Here is a 19,991-nt window from a genome sequence, read left to right as displayed (position 1 = left end):
TAGTCATTGTCCTTGCATGACTTGAAAAATCTGTGTAATAAAACTGCAATTTGTATGGACAATCCCACTTCTTAGAATCAGTTGTGGGAATTTTTAATTTTTAAATTCCTGTGAGTTGTCTTCCTGTGACTATAAGCATACAGTGGTGCCTTGGATTATGAGCATTATTCGTTTTGGGTAATCCAAATCCACTCTTAAACCAAAGCAAATTTTCCCTTAAGAAATCATAGAAATGCAGACAATTGGTTCCACACCCCAAAAATAATTTATTATTTTGAATAACAAGTAAAACAAATTTAAACAAACGTTGTGAAACAGCACAATATGTGATATTAGAAATTACTGTACAGTAAGGCCCTGTTCCCACTGAGGAAAGGTAGCGCAATTCCGCGACGGAATTGTCCGCCGCGGAATGCCGTTAGCCTCCCGCTCATAATGGGAGTCTATGGGAGGCGCGCGCTCCTGCCCGGTCCGTGCTGAAGAATGAACATGTTATATTGAACATTTTATATTATGTACTGTTAGCATTTGAGGTACAGTATAAAAATAAAAATCCTATCCTAAATTATAAAGAGTTTGATAGCCTGATTGATAACTAGTCATATAAAAGGGTCAGCCTGATATGCCAGATACATAATAAACTGTTCAGTGTGCAGCTTCTTAGCATAAAACATCAAAGCTGCCTTGGGTAAATAGTACAGCATTTCTGAACATCTCTTTTAACCAAGAGCTATATTTGTTAAAACCAGCAACACTTTTAAAGGAGATGCCTGTATTGAGATAGCTGTGTTGTGGCAGGAAGGGATTACATTATTTGCATAACCATAAGTCTTGGGGAATGCATGGTCACAGCAGCCACATTCAGCCTTACAAGCTAGATATTTTTTTGTGCCAGACCCTTCAGGGGACAGTGGTTTGTCCAAGGTCACATTGAGCAGATAGTGGAATTTGGGAATGGGAATTCCAGCAAGCTTCTTACTGTCATTGTTAGCTTATCAGGCCTGACAAAGGTGAACTCGGAAGCTTGGTATTGAGTGTATTGAGTCAATGAAGGATAGATTTGCAGATTTTATTAGTGGTATAGCACATGCAAAGTTAACCCTATAAAGAGAGTACATTTCTCAAAAGTGAAAGAAATCACGCAATATTTCATTGCCCTCCAAAAGTTATACAAATCAGCAATATACACTTATTTTGGGAAATGCTTATAAAGTGTTTTTTCCCTGCACTTACTACTGCATCAAGGCTTCACTTCCTGGATAACATGGTGATGTCACAACCCGACTCCCAGAGCTGTGCAGGCTGTGGCTGCTGGAGAGGATGATGGAAGAGGGATGCTCAGTGTCCCTCCAGTGCCCTGCGTCCCTCAGTGTCCCCCTGCCATCATCCTCTCCAGCAGCCACAGCCCGCACAGCTCTGGGAGTCGTGACATCACCATGTTATCCAGGAAGTGAAGCCTTGATGAAGTAGTAAGTGCAGGGAAAAAAGCACTTTATAAGCATTTCCCCTAATAAGTGTATATTGGTGATTTGTATAACTTTAGGGGGGCAATACAATACTTTAGTAAATAATTTTGCTGGACTTCTCCTTTGAGTACACAGACATAAAAGCAGTATATACTTACGTAAACACTGTAACCAAACTGCGTGATTTCTTTTACCTTTTAGAAATGTATAAACCTTTATAGGGTTAACTTTGCATGTGCTAGATCACTAATAAAATCTGCAAATATATCTTTCATTCATTTAATACACTAATTCCAAGCATCCGAGTTCACCTTTGTCAGGCCTGATAAGCTAACAAAAACAATAAGAAGCTTGCTGGAATTCCCATTCCCAAATTCTACTATCTGCTCATTGTGGTCCCCCTTTCGCCAGGACTTCTCCCTAAAAGGTGCATTGCTAGTTTATTATATAGTGCTGGGATATGTTTTAACGATTGGTGTTCAGACCATGAGACCCTTAGCGGTCCTGAAAATGAATGCAGTGGTGACTTAATGCTGCATCCCTTGCCCAGCGGTGCTCCGGACCTTCCAGCCCCATTCATACTGTACTGAAGTTTCTTGCTCAGTGTGTTTCTAGGGTACTGCTGTTCAGGAAGAAAAAAGTAAAGAAGGTGCAGTAGTACACCAGTGCTGAAGCCCCTTCATTCTCCGGGTCAGTGACAATCCCTCAAGATAAACCCCTCTGCTATCATAAAGGGGAGGCATATCCTGAAATGTCACCAATGGCTGAATTGTTTACATGGAGCTCCAAGCTTGCTATAAAAATCATCCTTCCTAGAAGGCCCATTAGGTGCTGAACAACTTATTGTCCAGCTTTTTATTTTTAATTTGACTTTCCCCTTGAGCCCTGTCAGTATTTTTATTAGTCTGTTACTGGAGATGTTTAGTGCGCCGGGTTATGAGACAATGTGGTGTCCCTGAAGAATACATTGTGCCCCTTGGTATACTGTATGTGGCTTTGTTCTTAATGTAACAACTACATAAGGCTGTAGTTGTATGTATCTTTATTGCTATTGCATCACAGTGGAAGTCAGTTCACACTAAAAAGAGGAGCAGATTTAATGCCAGGGCTGTACACAATTTTTTTTTTTTTTTTTTTGTACTGAGATTTGTATATTTAAACTGGAGATAGGTGATGGAGAATAATAGGTTGCATGAAAGTTAGTAGTGTGCATGTCTTGACACTTTTTGGTTTTGGTTTTTAGACAAAGGTGTGCAAGCTATGTGGCTTGAAATGTAGCGCTGTGTGCCCAAATTTTGGCACAGTGTATTGTTGTAATGTAAGCCATAAGGAGGTATAATATTAATCATACAGCATAAGCCACTGGGATACATTTATTGTGTCTTAAGAATGACTGATCTAAGTATATATTTCTAAATACTAGACCAGATTAGAAAATCTGCCCTAATGCATTCCCTTGGATCGCAGCTGGAGTGGAAAAACTCACTTGAAGTCTTTCTGTTGCCTCAGCCTTTACATAAACTACAAGTAGTTTATGTAAGTATACTGGGGAAATGGTTGTACATAATACGTTTTGCGCTCTGTCATGTGAAAACTATGTAATAGTCATAAAGACCATAATTCTGAAATAATATATAATTTGTTGAATACCATAAATCACTGTGAACAAAAGCCTAGTGAAATATTGAATCCTGCTCTACATAAGTCAGATACAGAATTCCCTGCTAGTCAGAGAGCAGTATATAGACACTATACGTTTTAGAAATTACATCTCATGTACATGGAGGAATAAATGACATATTTGTACTTTTTTTTTTTTTTTAATAAACTTTTTAATTTTTCAAGAGGACCTAAAGCACACTTTTTTAATGGAATGCAGTATTGTTATGGCTTTTCTTAGCTTTGGAAATGGGGGGGGGGGATCCTATTAAATGCTCATCAAATATTGCTAAATCTGACTTGTATATTGTCAGATGTCTTCAAATTATACAGTCTATGCCTTCCATTTTTCTTTATAGCAAATAAAAAGATTGGGAACGAAGAGCATTTTCTTTCTCTAATGTTACAATATTTTAACAATAAAGAATTGTTTCCGCTGTTTTTGGGACTAGTAACATGCTTTAAATGCAAGCTTTGAACTGTTGCGCCCATGTAAAACCACTTGGTTGCAATATTTGTCAGAAATACAATTCTCATAGCAGTCCTGCTGTAATGGAAGTAACCACAGTAGTTACACCGCAGACATGCCATGTTTTCATTTATTTCTACTGAAGTGCCACTCAGTGTGAGAAAAGTTCTAAAGCTACATTCAAGTGACTATGCCAGATTCAAGTGACTAACCTAGATTGAAAATGAACACCAGCATGAATAGTTGTTTTTACTTGTTCTTCTAGGTCCTGCAGAAGTTCCGATGATGTCTCCTAATGGGTCCATTCCACCAATACATGTTCCTCCAGGTTACATTTCACAGGTATGTTCATGGTGTCCCTAAAGTCATGCTGAACAGATATGTGCCTCTATTTGCTGCAAGCACTTACTGATAGCTGTGTCAGCTGGAAAGGAAAAGATACAATATTTTAGAGGGTCCCTGGTTGCCAGTATCTGACCTAATAGATTTCAAGAGGTATAAAACAGCAGGACCTGTGACTTCCATCATCAAACGGCTTTTTCTTTGTTTATGGTTCTCTGATTCTGGCTTACTAATGCTGAAATTGGTCTTAGACTGAATTCGCATGTCCACAAATTTTGCAGACCTACTGACGTTGGATGCCTGTCCTGGATGTTTCCCTCACCCAGCATGATATATTAAAACTATGCAGACAGCGGGGTAAATGTTTGAATCTGCGTGGCTTTGTCACTACAGTGTGGCAGATATTCAAACAGTTTCCCCACTGCTGGCATGATATTGATTAGGTACATCATGCCGGATGGGGGAACTGTACAGGACAGACATTCACCGTCCGTATGTGTGCAAAATGGGTGAATGGGTGGATGTGTGAATGGAAAAGTGATGGAATGTAGGAAAATGCCATTTTCCTCTAGTAAGATGTATTACTGGTTAGGTTTAATTTAAGCAATATAGAATATAATCCCTGTCTCACTTGTCAAAGACTAATACATTGCAGTATTTTAGTATCCATGTGGGTTAATTTAGCGTAAACTAGGTTATGCTTCATGCTTTTAGTGCAATTTGGGCAAAAAGTAAAGTGGTAAAAAAAGATTGTGCCCCCCTATGTCTCTCCTGAAAATTAGACACTGGTCTGAGTACCAATGATCTGTTGTCATAGTTACAAATAATGGCATGGAAAGGCCTTATAAAGAGGAGCACATAAATCTGTGTTCTTTAATGGGTGGCATAGAAACACAGAGCATTGTGATATTAGAAAACATGAAATTGTACATTTGATACGGCACTTTTCTGTATTTCCTGGAGACTAATGCAGGTATTTGCAGTCCTGAAACTATAAACTGATGTGTCTGTGTTTGTTATAGTGAGAAATAAAAATTGCTTAGAGTTTTATTTGAGCAAAAACTGAATTTGAACCTCCATGGCAGTACATGGAGGCTGTAAGACTGCTGGGTATAAAGTTGTACAGGATAGAGATATTTTTGTGTACAATCAATTACTACTCCTTCCATGCACACCCCAAGTCCAGTGGTGCATGCCTTATTTATTTCATATGAAATCCTAACTAAAAGGCTTTCTGATAAAATAAGGGGTATTTGGGAGTATAGTGGAAGGCCCCTGTACCTCAATGGTAGCCCTATTACACCTCTGTACAGCTTAGGGATAGGTTCACACACAGTATTTTTGCTTAGTATTTTGGTTCTCATATTGCAACCAAAACCAGGAGTGGATTGAAAACACAGAAAGGCTATGTTCACACACTGCTGAAATTTAGTGGACGGACGTCATTTTATGACAAATAATGGCAGTTAATTCATAACAACGGCCAATGTTTCAAAATAACGCCAATTATTTGTCATTAAATGACGGCCATCCACTAAATTTCAACAGTGTGTGAACAGAGCCCTTCTGTGTTTTAAATCCACTCCTGGTTTTGGTTGCAATATGAGGACCAAAATACTGAGCAAAAATAGTGTGTATGAACATAGCCTAGAGCTGTAATGCTAAAATGTGCATGAGCCCTAACACTGGGACTAAATCTGAGCAACTATTTTGCTACAGTCAATAAAAAGACTTGCAGTCAATAAAATGTTAGACAGGAACCACACAGGGCATATAATAGGTAAAATGAAAAGCCTCAAGCATGAGATCCAAAGTCTTGGCACAGTAGTAGAAATAAGATGATGGTAAAGTTTCATGATCTATTTGCTAAGCAGTTACATTTCTGCCAGAAGGGAGATGCAGAATAATCTATAAACAAGCATTTATTCTTAAATCTAATCAAGGATAAATTAAGAATTGAATATGTAGATTAAATCGCCCCAACTACTATAGATATGCTCATCCCTTAATGTTGGTGACCTGATGCCCCATTACTATGCTCCTCGACACTACCTATAGTTTAAAGGGAACCTGTCACCCCCCCCCCCCCCCGTGCCAGGGTGACAGGCTCCCGACCCCCGTTAGAGTCCCCTATACTCACCTAATCCCGCCGGGTCCCGCTTCTGGAGATGGTCGGGTCACGGAGATCTCAGCCGCTGCAGCCCGGCGCACGCTCCTCAGATGAGGCCAACGCTCATAGAGAATGACGGAGCGCTGGACTCTCCTGTCATTCTCTATGAGTGTTGGACTCCTCTCTCAGCGCGCGCGCCGGGCGCCGATATCTCCGTGACCCGACCATCTCCAGAAGCGGGACCCGGCGGGATTAGGTGAGTATAGGGGGCTCTAACGGGGGGTCAGGAGTCCTCTTTAACATGAGAGTGTACTGACAGACTTTCTCTAACATCTCTCAACATTCTAGTGCAGTTCATAAAAAGAAAAAAAATGTGAATATAGATTGGTGGCCTCAGTTTTGTAGTATTGGTTTTAATATCTACTTTGATTTACCTAAAATTATAGTCTCTTATTAACTTTATTTTCCAGGTTTTAGAAGACAGCACAGGAGTTCGACGTGTAGTGGTTACTCCGCAGTCTCCAGATTGTTACCCTCCCAGTTATCCATCCGCCATTTCCCCAACCCATCATTTACCTCCATACCTTGCACATCATCCACATTTCTTACATAATTCACACACGCCATTTTATCCACCAGTCACTGGGCATGGGGAAATACCACCCCAGTTCTTCCCACATCATCTCCCACCCACAATATATGGAGAACAAGGTACAGTATTTCCATTTGTATGTTATGTAACACATCATTAAATATTTGATATTTTAAAAAACAAGTGACTACAGCTCCTTGACTTATCTTTCTGTCAGCTAACACAACAAATGCCTAAATGTTCACTATATAATAGAAATAACTTTGTTGACAACATTTCTTTTAAATCAGCTGGTGTTGGGAAGTGCCAGAGATTTGTAATTTACTTCTATTAACAAATCTCCAATCTTGCAGTACTTATTAGCTGCTGTATGTGTGGTGACCAGGGGTTGCTAGGAGGTGTTATATGACTGGGCAAGATGGTGGTGTACCCCTGAGGCACTTGTCCTGGTGGCCAGGAGTGGTATGTGCCCACCCCTGGATATACCAACACACACTTTTTAGTGCAGGTGTAGTGTGAAGAGTCTTTGTTGAACTTGAACAAGAACTAATTTACTGTAGATCCTTAAATGCAATACAGAGTATAAAATTCACTTTTTTTCAGTAGAAGTACAATACATAAAAAAAGCTAGATCCCTTGAGCTGGGAACTTGAATACAGCTTCTCACTGAAGAAATAATATTTTAAATCACAGCTTCTGACTGGAGGAATAATAGTATATTTACTTTGGGTCTTTGGGTACTGTAGCATGGCTTTGTTAGACTGGCTTTAGGAAGAGAGGAGTGGACTTAGGGCTACTTCAGTGATATTGGGGGGCCCTACCTAGACCTAAGGTACGCCCATGGGTATGAACTTCCACCATTTTGCTGTCTATGGGCACGGAGTGACATAAAGCAGGAACATAGGCCCCAACTTTGTGGCTGTAGCTAGCTGTCGGTGGGACCCCTAAGGAAACCTAGCAATCGCAGTGGAGTCTTTTGGGCTTTTTCCATGTGCCTAGCCACTGACTTGTCTTGGTTAACAGGAGGAATAGAGAGCATCCGTCCAGCGTAGGTAGAGTTGTTCCCTTTTAGTCCCTGTTCACCTCAGCCTCCTCTATGTGCTTTTAGCCTCACATAGCCAATATGGGGTTTCTTGAAAAGAAATAATAATTAAATCCTAGGTTTGGGATCTTGTGCAGGGGAGCCATAGCAGCAGCTCCCTCACAGAAAATCCTCACAGCAACTGACTAGATCTCCCTTAGGGAATAAACTACTCCCTGATTGGGCAGTAAACAACTGGAAGGCCTTTACTCTGGCCAGTGATTAGTGAGATTACATGAGGTACCCAGCTCAGGGATTACACAGTGGCAGTTGGACAGTTAACCCTTTGTGAACAATCTCCTTCAGCTGTGCATACAGTACATACATTACAGTGACATCTAATGGTAGAAAATAGGATGTGCAGGCAGAAATAGGAATTACAGGTATAAATAGGAAATGTAGGTAGAATGCAGATACCCTTCACCCAGAGGGTCTTAACTGGTGGACAAGAACATAGCAGGGGGCCACACTCGCTCTGGGACACTGCACATGTCCTACAGGAAGTGGTGTATTTTTTCTTGTCTGACACTGTGCTCTCTGCTGCCCCTTCTTTCCATGTCAGGAACTGTCCAGAGCAGCAAATCCCCATAGAAAACCTCTCCTGCTCTGGGCAGTTCCTGACATGGACAGATGTGGCAGCAGAGAGCACCGTGTCAGACTGGAAAGAATACATTACTTCCTGCAGGACATACAGCAGCTGATAAGTACTGGAAGACTGGGGATTTTTAAATAGAAGTAAATTACAAATCTCAGGAATTTGCTGGTACCATTTGATTTGAAAGAAAAAAAAATGTTTTGGTGACCTTAACCTTTAAGTTTTATATTAAAGGCCCTGTTACATGTAGAGATTAGCTGTCAAATCAGGTAGATATCTACCTGCTTAATAGAGTCAGCGATCAGTAGACAAGCAAGCAAACAGTCACTTATTGGCTGATCTCTGTCTTTCAAAATGTCAAATAATTCTCTGCTGGCATGAGTTTGTGTGATAGCTCAAGAAATCCATCCCATGTATTTATATGAGTCGTGGTGCCATGTACAACCAGAAATAGCCATGTAACTCAGCCTAAGGGCCATATTAGATGGCCGGATGCACCGATCTGCTAGAGTCTATTATATTGCTTGATTTTTGTGTGGCAAGGACGTGCGGACTCCCTTAACGATATCCCTGCAGCCCATTCTTTATATAAAAAATAATAACGTTTACTTACCTCTCCACCCTCCCCAGTATCCTCCTGCCTGTTTTCCGATGTCCAGAGCTTCCTCTGAAGTTTCTAAACCTGTCTCTGAATTGGCAGTTCACTCAGCCAATCACTGACCAAGACTAGTTTAGAAGCTTCAGAGGCGGCTCCAGTCATTGGGGGACAGAAAAGTATATATTCTGCAGCGGCTTATTTAGTTAGATTGATATAAAATCTACTGCACATCCTGTACATGTGAAAGCACCCTACAGCCGATAATAGTCTGGTGTAAAAAGAAGACAACGATCAGCCAACATGAACAATGTCGGCTGGTCATTGTTTGTCATTGTCTTTCAGCATGTCGAAAGACAAACAACTAAGCTAGCAGCAATATGCTGTCATTGCTCTGTGGAATAGGAGCGGTGGCAGCAGACCGCTGCTATCTTCTATGGGCTGCCTGGACAATCTAGCGATCACCTGGGCAGCCACCCGGCTCTTACCGACTCGCTGCCAATGTGTGTAATGGCGCCAGCAGGGAGCGGGGAACAAGAAGCGAGCAAGCGCTGACAGTGCTCGTTTGCTCTTCTCCATTGCCCCGTGTAATAGGGGCTTTTAAACTAAATCTTCCCAAGAAAATGATGTGTAAATGTATAACTGAAAAACTGGTTTTCTAGAGGGACTTCCAGATCTAGAGTTTTAAAACTAATATATATGATAGTGACTAATGCACCATTTTGTAAAAATGGAGGCATTTATGTATAAACCCATTTATATTTTAGATCTACTGTGCTCTGATTGTTCACTTACTTTAGTGAAGAGGGTTTACATGAAATGCATGGCTTACTGGGTTGTTTTATTTTCATAAATAAACTCCATGAATAGTTCATTCATTTCACTGTGTATGCTGTTTACTAGGCATAAATAACATTGACATTGATATACTATAAATTTATGATTGTTTATTTGTTGAGGAACTGTCATTAACAAATCCACTAAGCCGAGCCATACATTGATAGATTGTCAGTTCTAGCATAGCTAATGGCATCTACAGTGTATTAGTTGTCTCAAACCTGTGTTTATTTCTCTATGTTCAGAAATCATACCACTTTTTGGGATGTCCAGTTACATCACTCGAGAAGACCAGTATTGCAAGCCTCAACACAAAAAGCTCAAACAGATCGATAGACAAAACCGGTTGAACAGCCCTCCATCCACTTTATACAAGAACCATTTAGGAAACTGTACAAATATGTATAATGGCAATGGCAAAGCTCACAATGGAGCTAGCTGTGGTGGAGTGGGCAGTGTAGCAGGACTTAAGAAAAATGAACGCAGAGCACGGAGCAGTCCAAAGTCAAACGAGCAAGAAACACAAGGTATGTATGTATGTATGTGCTTCCTTTAGCTATTCCTGGAAATACATAAACAGCATGTGTATTGTATACAGTTGTGCTCAAAAGTTTACATGCCCTGGCAGAATTTTTGCTTTATTGTCCTTTTTTTCAGAGACTATGATAACACAAAAACTTTTTTCTCCACTCGTGGTTAGTGATTAGGTGAAGCCATTTTTTGGCAAACTATTGTGTTTTCTCTTTTTAAATCATATTGACAACCAAAAACATCCAAATTACCATAATCAAAAATTTACATACCCCAGTTCTTAATACTGTGTATTTCTTCCTCTAACATCAATGACAGCTTGAAGTCTTTTGTTGTAGTTGTGGAAGAGGCTCTTTATTTTCTAAAATGGTAAAGCTGCCCATTCTTCTTGGCAAAAAGCCGCCAGTTCCTGTGAACTCCTGCGCTGTCTTACATGAACTGCACCTTTTAAGATCTTCCCAGAGTGGCTGAATGATATTGAGGTCAGTAGACTCAGATGGCCACTCCAGAACCTTCAGGCTGGGTTCACACTACGTATATTTCAGTCAGTATTGTGGTCCTCATATTGCAATCAAAACCAGGAGTGGATTAAAAACACAGAAAGGATCTGTTCACACAATGTTGAAATTGAGTGGATGGCCGCCATATAACAGTAAATAACTGCCATTATTTCAATATAACAGCCGTTTTTTTAAAATAACAGCAAATATTTGCCATTAAATGGCGACCATCCACTCAATTTCAACATTGTGTGAACAGATCCTTTCTGTGTTTTTAATCCACTCCTGGTTTTGGTTGCAATATGAGGACCACAATACTGACTGAAATATACGTAGTGTGAACCCAGCCTCACTTTGTACTGTGCAATACACAGTATTAAGGGCTGGGGTGTTTAAACTTTTGATAAGGGTAATTTGAATGTTTTTGGTTGTCATTATGATTTAAAAAGAGAAAGCACAGTAGTGTGTCAATAAATGGCTTCACCCAATCACTAACCATGAGTGGGAAAGAGTTTTTTTTCTGTTATTTAAACTTAAAAAAAAAGGGACAAGAAAACAAAAATTCTGTCGGGGTATGTAAACTTTTGTAAACATTGTATAAACAAAAGGAAATAAAATAAATATATGATTTCCTTATAATAGTACAATGAAAAGTATTTGTCCTTTCTCTACTGAGTGGTTTATGATTCTCTTTTAGCATTCTGATGCTTGCAATATCAATTTTTATGGAATCAATTTTTATTTTTTAGAAGAAAGTGACAAATGTGTCATAAAAGTGCAGAAAAATTGAACTTTTCTGCACAAAATATCAATATTTTTGAATGCCTATTTTATGCATTCAAAAGTTAAATAATTTCCCCATGGGATATATCACAGTATTACTACTGCATTTCTGTATGGAAGAAAGCCCTTTCAAATTTCAAATCACTCATGCAGAAAAGTAAGCTCCCCCTTACACTACACTACATTCTATGGTTTATCAGCCATTCACCTCCCTGGGAGATAGAAATGGAAAAGAAGTAAGACATACGTGAATGAGAAATAATTGTGGAGCAGAAAGAGAGCAGTAAAGGTTTTCATGAGAAATATAAGCTGATTTTTATTGTAGAATCATGAGATGGAAAAATCAATGATGAAAGGAGATGACCTCACTTCCAGTGATGCCAGAAATTGGTGTGGCTGTGACAATCTCTAGGAGAGATTATTCATTGGAAAGTATGGTGGAGTCCATCAAGGTGTGATGATCAGAATGTCCCTCAGCTAATCGAATGCACGCTAGCCAAGTAGTAGTGAATCATTAATAGTGGTTTTGGCATTTCACCTTCCATTTTGACTTGTCTTATTTAAGAGCAGAAACTGTTCCTGTGACAGGCAGCGCTAAGTGTATTCTTTGGACTTGCTAACACCTGGAACTCTGCCAGAATAAAAATTATTTAGGAAGATTATAATTTTGTCTTTGCTGGGGTGTATGTGACTGTACAGGAAGGGAATGGACTCTTTGACCTGGTATTTATGCCCTGGAAAAAAATGTGCATGGAAGTCTGTACTTTTTCCTGTGCAACAGTTAAATAATTATACTACAAATATAGGCCGCTTGTCGTGTACACAGGAAAGAAAAAAAGAGCTCTCGGAAAATTAGCTGATAGCAAGTCTTTCAGGCTTATAAAGGCTGTTTGTGAGCGGACACTCAGATACTATATTTACAAAGAGTGCTCCATCTTCAGAAACTCATATGACTGTGGTATGTTATAATTCTATTGAAAGGGGACTCTGGAGGAAAGAAAAATATTGTTTTCAAATCAATCTGTAACCATAAAGTTACAGATTAGTCAATTTCTTCAGTACAAGCTGCTGTATGTCCTGCAGGAAGTGCTGTATTCTTTACCCTTTGACACAGTGCTCTCTGCTGCCACCTCCCCCTCTCTGGCTGTGTCAGGAAATGTCCAGGGTAAAAGTTTTCTATGGGGATTTCCTACTGTTCTGGACAGTTCCTGACATGGACAGAGGTGACAGCAGAGAGCACTGTGTCAGACTGAAAGAAGGAATGCACCATTTCAGGACATACACCAACTGATAAGTACTGAAAGACTTTATAAAATAGAAGTAATTTACAAATCTGTATAACTTTCTGACACCAATCGATTTAAAAACCTTTTTTTTTTTTTTTTTCCAGTGTAGAAAGGGCTGTTCTGGCAAGTGATATTTTATTTCTTTTTTATTTATTTATATTTTTTATTTTGGAATGAATGTGCTATGTTGTCAAAATAAACAATTAGTATATAAAAAAAGCAAACATTCACTTAACCTGATCTCTTACCCCTTTAAAGTGACACTGTCACTCCCTTTTTGCATTCTGACTTCTCTTCATAGATGCAAAGGGTAAATTTAGCAGTTTTCACACCTTACATCATACTTCATGGTGTTTGTTCAAGTAAAAAGTGATCTTTTATCATCTGCAGATTGTGCCAAGTGGGCCGAGCTTCGCGGCAAATTCGCCACTTAACGCTGCCCACATCGCCACTGTAGGCCCACCCCTCTGTGACCTCATTGGCACATAAGCCCTACAGTGGCGCGGTGGGCAGGGCTAACTGGTGCAGTTGCCGTGAAGCTCTGCCAACTTAACACAATCTGCAGTTGATAAAAGATCACTTTTTACTTGAACAAGTACCATAAAGTATGATATCAAATAAAGTAAGAATGTACCCTTTACACCTGTGTAGAGACGTCAGAATGCAAAAAGGGGGTGACAGTGTCACTTAAAGCAATATAGTCATTGTTCACCTCAGTGTCAGGGTTCCCATCTGACATTAGCTAAAAACATGTCTTATTAAAGGGGTATTCCTGTTCCCATATCCATAAAATGTATCATAAATACAGTACCTGATAGGTGGGGATCATCTCTCTGGAAAGCAAACCTCTATCTTGCCATGTAATTTTAAAGGTTTTGTACCTGTAAAATGACAAAGCTGGAACATCTTTTCTAAGAGTCTGCACTATAACATTTTTTGTTTTTCCTCCTGGGATTCTATACATAAATTGACAACCGAGCATTACCATTTCTCATCCGTTTTTATTAACTTACATAGTCTGACACAGTCGCCAGCAATGAATGCACAGTGTAAGGGAGGGTGTTGCTGTACAGCTGACAATTTGCATACTTTTGCAGCAGGAATAACAGAGAGAAGTAAAAAAAAATGTGCATGTTGACACAGAGCTCTAAGAAAGGGTTCTCTAAAATGTATGTTTCATGGGGAATTTTCTGAAACAGATGTCAAGATAAGGGATTATTACCATCCCAGACATTTATGACATATACACAGAATATGCCAAGTGAAGACCTTACCTCTGGGACATACATCTAATGACAAAGAGTAGGTCCCCTTTAAAGCTTTGTTCCCACTGTCTTTATTTTTTTTTTTTAATTTGTGTGAATATGAAACCAGGGTGTGGATTATACCAATTGGACTGCAACAAAGTTTGCAGTAAGAGACTATGAAATGTGCAACAGAAATTGTGGAACAGTTAAATTTTGAAAGTTATGAAAAATAGGGGTGAGGTAAAAATGAGTTATGAAAAATAGGGGTGAGGTAAAAGTGACTGATTTGTACAATGGTCCACACATCAAACTGGGTAATGCACAAGCTGCGTGAGGCTGCCACAGGCCGAAATCCTCTGATATACCTGACAATTTAGGTAGAAATTATAAATAGACATTTTTCCTGTCATCTATGACATAAACCCCCAGATCTATGCTACTTAGGCTGAAGCACTCTCTAAGTATGCTAAGTGATGGTCACATAGCATGACACTCATTTAGCAGACCTATTACAAGGTTTGACTGTCGTGCAAGTAGGGCTACAAGAACGATTGCTGAATTTTTCTTGTGACCCTTTGGAGACATGATTCGTTGGCCACAAATCCTCTATTACGCAGGATGATGTGAGTCAAAAAGCAATAAATGTTTGCTTGTTTCTTGTGTGATCCCTTGCCCTATTGCACAGGGTCATATTGACTTGTTTACCCGATTATCACTTTGTGTAATAGGCCCTTAGTTTTCTTATACTCTCTTTCTTGGACTTTTGTCTGCAAACATCATGCGGTATTCTTTATCCTTATCATGGGTAGCCCAGTGTAACTGCTAATGAATAGACAGGGTGGTCACTGATATAGGGGAGTCCATTGAAAGCTGGAGGAAAGCGGGATCAGAAAATGCCCTTGGGTGTAGCGGGGTCTGCATGTAACTGCACAACAGTGGGTTGTAAGGAATTTATTACTATTGGGGATTTCTTAGATTACTGTTCTCTGTGCAAACTGATTTCTAAGAAACTGGGCTCTACTGTTTTGATATCCTGCACGTTACAACATGTGGATAGAGATGGACATGTGTTATGTAAAGAACCATTCCTTGCAGCCTGCTTCCTAGACATCAGAAGCAGAGTTTAACCTGGAGTATATTGCAGATTTAGCCGACTTTTATAATAAAATGGAGAAATCCTTGAATTGCTGCCTTATAACTGGCATGTCAGTCTTCTTTGATGGGTAACCTCAAAAAAACTGTCAGAACTTTGCTACTCTGTAATTCATTTCCAGAGGGCACAGTGATTTGTTAGCTGTACCACTGAGTCATTGAGAGCTAGTGAAGATCACACACCTGTGCACTTGTTACAGTAGATGCCTTTGTTCATTTATGATGGGTATTTTGTTCATATGGTCTGGAATTTCATCACATGGGACAAAGGCTTTCTTTCTCCTTATGCAAGAGAGATTCTGTATTGTCAACTAGCAGCAATAAATTATTTCAATGACCAAGGTTTATATTACACTAAAATAAAGAATTAACAGTTTCTTATTATTCTGAGTACCGCTTATAGTACGTTATTTAAAGGGATGCTAAACCCAAAGTCTGTGTTATCTACCTTTACTGTGGAAGATGAATGCAGTCTACTGTTTCTTGTCCTTCAGTGGAACTACTTAAAAGAAAAAAATGTTCACCTTCGTGATCACTACTTCATCTAAATAATGTCTGCAAATTAATGTCACGGTAAAGGCCCTATTACATCAATTATTGTCCATATTTAGCTGGGTATCAGCCGTTGCGGATGATAATCGCTTGGTGCAATAGGTAGTGTTAAAAGCCAACAGTCAGCAGACATTCATGATGTCTCCTGATTGTAAAGACAACAATGATAGCTATGGCCTGCTGGTCGTCACTCTGTGTATTGAGAGTAGCGGCAGCAGACCACCACTCTTTTCTATGGGACACTCAGACCATCTAAAGATCGTCTGGGCAGCGTTCCCACAGCCTCCCTTGCCCTCCTGCTTCTACCCGTTCGCTTTTAGTGTGTGTTATAGCCCCGACAGCCAGTGGGGAATGAAGAGAGCTGACCTGACAGTTTGCCGCTCGCTTCCTCCTCAGTATTTGTCCGTGTAATAGGGCCTCTGAGGGGACCAGTCACCCCGGCTGCCAGGGTGAAGCCTGCCCGACCCCCCGGTGGAACCCCTTATACCCCTTCCTCAAAGTCCCGTTCCCGGACCCCATCCAGCTGTCGATAAATCACCGCCGGAAGCCGCGTGCGCCCTCACCAGAGATTAGTCCGACACCCATAGAGAATTACCGATGGGGATTTCTCGGTGTCGGGACGGGGTCCGGGACTTCGAGAGGGGAATAAGTATATGGGGCTCCACCGCGGGGTGAAAGGTCCCCTTTAAGTCTCTTTTTACTGAATGTTAAAGGGATATTCTGTTATCAAAAAATTGTATTTAAATACGCCTCAAGATATATAACTTACTCATTTAAATACACCTTTAGGCTATGTTCACATGCTGTGAACATCCGGCTGTTTTGTGACCCCAGAGATCTTTCTGGCCGCGGAGCTCTGATGCGGGCCGGAGCCGCTTGCTTCACTGTGTGAACTAAAGGTCTTTCTGCGGCTGGAATTCACTGAATTCGGGCCACAGAAAACTGACATGTCAGTTTTTTCTGGCGCCGCATGGGATCCTGACCGAAGCGCATACAATGTGTGTACGCTCCGGCCGGGATCCCATTGAAAATAAGGCTATGTTCCACCCCTTCAAAACTACGGCCGTAGTTCTGCGGTGAGAACTAAGGCTGTAGTTTTACATAGTGTGAACATAGCCTTAAGATATGAGAATGGGGCCAGTGTTCTTGCCGACTGTGCTACCTTCTATTGTTTGGTACTTCTGGGAGGTATTTTGTGCTACCCTTTGGTATATTTTGCACCACTGGTGGTGTATATTTGCCATTTTAATAGATGTATTTTGTGCTGCTCTCTAGTGCTCTGTGATTTTGGGTAGGTGTTTAATGTTGCACTATGGTAATTGGTGCTACTAGTACTATTATGTACACTGCATGGTGATAATTACTTGACAATAATCAGAGCAATATGGGTGCCGCATGGTGACATTGGATGCTGCATGGTTCTACTTACTCACTGATGAGGCCCAAGCTTCACCATGGATTTCCTTGTAAGGCCTGAGTAGAAAAATCTTAAGAAGCCCGGCAGTAAATATGTTCTTTCCTGGTATTTTTTGTGGTGGGACCTTTGATATACTAGAGAGTCTCAAGAATTTTGTTATAGGTAAAACTGATGTGAACACACTGCTGTTATTACGCATGTTCTGTACATTGACCAGATTAGCGCAGGATCATGAATTATAAAATACTAGAATTTTTTTCTGTCCTTGGAATGGTCTTATAGGGCTGAAAATGTTTAAATGCAGACACTAATTGGGTTAGTTAACATCACCGAACTGCCACTTGACTTGCCTAGGGTGGTGCATACTTAACTGGTGAACAATATCACCCTTAAGGGTATGTGCACACTGCTCAAAAACTCTGTCGCGTAATCCGCCGCTCGCGGACTGCGGCGGGCACGAACATCTCCGCCCGTGTCAAAGACCCCATTCTATGCACGAGTGGATTCCTTCCTCCGTCAAAAGAATGAACTTGATCATCAGTCAGGAGAGCCTCAAACACTGTTTGCTGAACCCGCCACGACCAGCGGGTATTGCTGACAAAAGTATAAGGTGTTTTGGGATCTTTAGACACTACAAACCTGACTGCAGGGGAAAAAAAATAAGATTTATCCTATGTGATGTATCCTGATTTGGTACCATATGTTAATGTTACCAGGCTCTGAGTTCTTCTTAAAGAGGATGTACCACCAGGTGATCGAACGGTGCCGTCATGGGGAAGCCGGTGCGACGGTCCGTTTTTTGGACCACGGCCCGTTTCCCGTGCAATGCACCGTTCTATGCACCGGAACCTGACAGTGCTCAAGCACTGGAGGTAGGCCGGACTGCCCCCAATGGGAGGGAATTCCCTCCCCTGTATGACGCGGCTCCATTCATTCTAACTGAGCCCCGTCATACAGGGCAGGGAATTCCTTCCCACTGGGGGCCTACCTTCAGTGCTTGAGCTCCGGGCGGTCCCAATGCATAGAACAGCGCCGTGCACGGGAACCGAACGAAAAACAGACCGCAGCAACGGCTTCCCCGTGACGCCGCTGTTCGATTCCTGGGTTCACCTTAAAGAGGATGTAGGGCTGAGAGAAAGCGTGGTGATTAGACACACGAAACAGGCTGTCGCACATTCACTCGTCTGTATCTATGTACCTGCATTTATGTGAATAAAGCTATTTATTTTATGAAGACGTGGTGGTGAGTGCCTCAACTTTCCAAACTCTTAGAGTTAAAGAGGATGTACCTGGTGGTACATCCTCTTTAACGATTGCAACATTTTAGTAAAGAGGTAAAGTAGAAATGCAGCAGTAGTGGGGCCCATGAGCCCCACCAAGGAAACCTTTTGCAAGGGAATTGCCTGCTTGTGTGTGTGTGTGTTAAAGCATTTTCTATGCTATGAAAACATAAACATTTTATGCTTACCTCTCTACACTCCCCCGGTGTCCGGCTGTGGCATCTACAGAGTCCGCTGATGACTGCAGCTGCCACCACTTCTGAGACAAACTTATCTCCGGAGCAACAGCCAATCACTGACTGAGACAGGACAACACTGCAGGCAGCTGATTAGCTCAAAGGGCTGTCACTCCCAAGATAAGTTTGTCTAAGAAGTGGTGGTGGCTGCAGTCAGCGAGGGACACTAGAGACAATGCAGCAAGACACCGGGGAAACGCGGACAGGTAAGCATACAATGTTTGTTTTCTAATAGGGCAGCAACATGTCAAAATATTGCTAACTCCAGATAACCCGAAAATGCAGATTGGGTGTTCCTCTAGAGAAAGACATGTAGTAATGGATTCTGCATACAGCTTTCCTGAAGTATTCCCTGGCACTATAACAAAAATATTATTGGTTTATTCGGAAAATAATTAATATCGATCACATAGTTCTGTAGGGTTGTAAGAAGCTTCGTCTATCCCTTTGTATTAAAAGGGGGACTGTTAAGGGTCCATTTACACAGAAAGATTATCTGACAGATTATCTGCCAAAGATTTGAAGCCAAAGTCAGGAATGGATTTGAAAAGAGAAAAAAAATCTCAAGTTTTCCTTTATGACCTGACCTCTGTTTATATTCTTTTTCTGGCTTTGGCTTCAAATCTATGGCAGATAGCCTGTCTGATAATCTTTCCGTTTAAATAGACCCTTAGTCTGTGTATAGAGATTTAAAAAAAAAAAAAAAAAAAAAAAAAAAAACACTCACGAATAACATTAGATATAAAAACTGATTGGAAAATCACCTCCGTCCTTAAAGCCAAGGGCAAATGCATTGTTTTTAATAGAACCCGCCATATTGAAAATTCAGTCCAATCTACAGACTTCAGAACTTATAGACCAGGAGGAGTTGAGCGGATGGATATATAGTTTTGTGGGAAAAGTTCCAAGATAACTTGTCATTTATTCATGGAAATTTTGTTGCTGGCAGGTATTTGTGTATAAATGTACATATAGAGAGAGCTGTCAGTCACACACTAGACATGACTACGAAGCCCTGAAACGTAGCAAAGGCTAGGTTCACACTGCGTTTTCGCAATCCGTTTTTATCATCCGATTTTTGCAAAAAAAGCTTTTCCTGTCTATATTGTATTATTAACCTGAGTTATGCAGTTTTCAGTCTCACTACTGGGCCTAAGCTGAGACTTCCTGTTGTGTCTGTAGTGATAAGAGGCGACTGCTGTAAATTGATCTGTACAGCATTGCCTGACATGTGACACTAGTAGATGAGAAGACAATAGCG

At 40.7% G+C, this 19,991-nt stretch overlaps 1 protein-coding gene across 1 annotated transcript in view; it reads left to right on the top strand.

The window, feature by feature from the left end:
• FNDC3B (fibronectin type III domain containing 3B) overlaps positions 1 to 19,991 on the top strand; it is a 247,626-nt gene that overhangs the window by 110,181 nt on the left and 117,454 nt on the right. Inside the window, exons 4-6 of the mRNA XM_069975184.1 lie at positions 3,860 to 3,936; positions 6,517 to 6,757; positions 9,992 to 10,273. Of these exons, the coding sequence (XP_069831285.1) occupies positions 3,860 to 3,936; positions 6,517 to 6,757; positions 9,992 to 10,273 (600 nt within the window). The remainder of the gene's footprint in view (positions 1 to 3,859; positions 3,937 to 6,516; positions 6,758 to 9,991; positions 10,274 to 19,991) is intronic.

The sequence above is a fragment of the Dendropsophus ebraccatus genome, chromosome 6, assembly GCF_027789765.1.
Source record: "Dendropsophus ebraccatus isolate aDenEbr1 chromosome 6, aDenEbr1.pat, whole genome shotgun sequence".
In the NCBI taxonomy this organism is placed as follows: Eukaryota; Metazoa; Chordata; class Amphibia; order Anura; family Hylidae; genus Dendropsophus; species Dendropsophus ebraccatus.
Note: the sequence above shows the minus strand (reverse complement) of the source record. Positions and strands in the feature narration are given on the sequence as shown.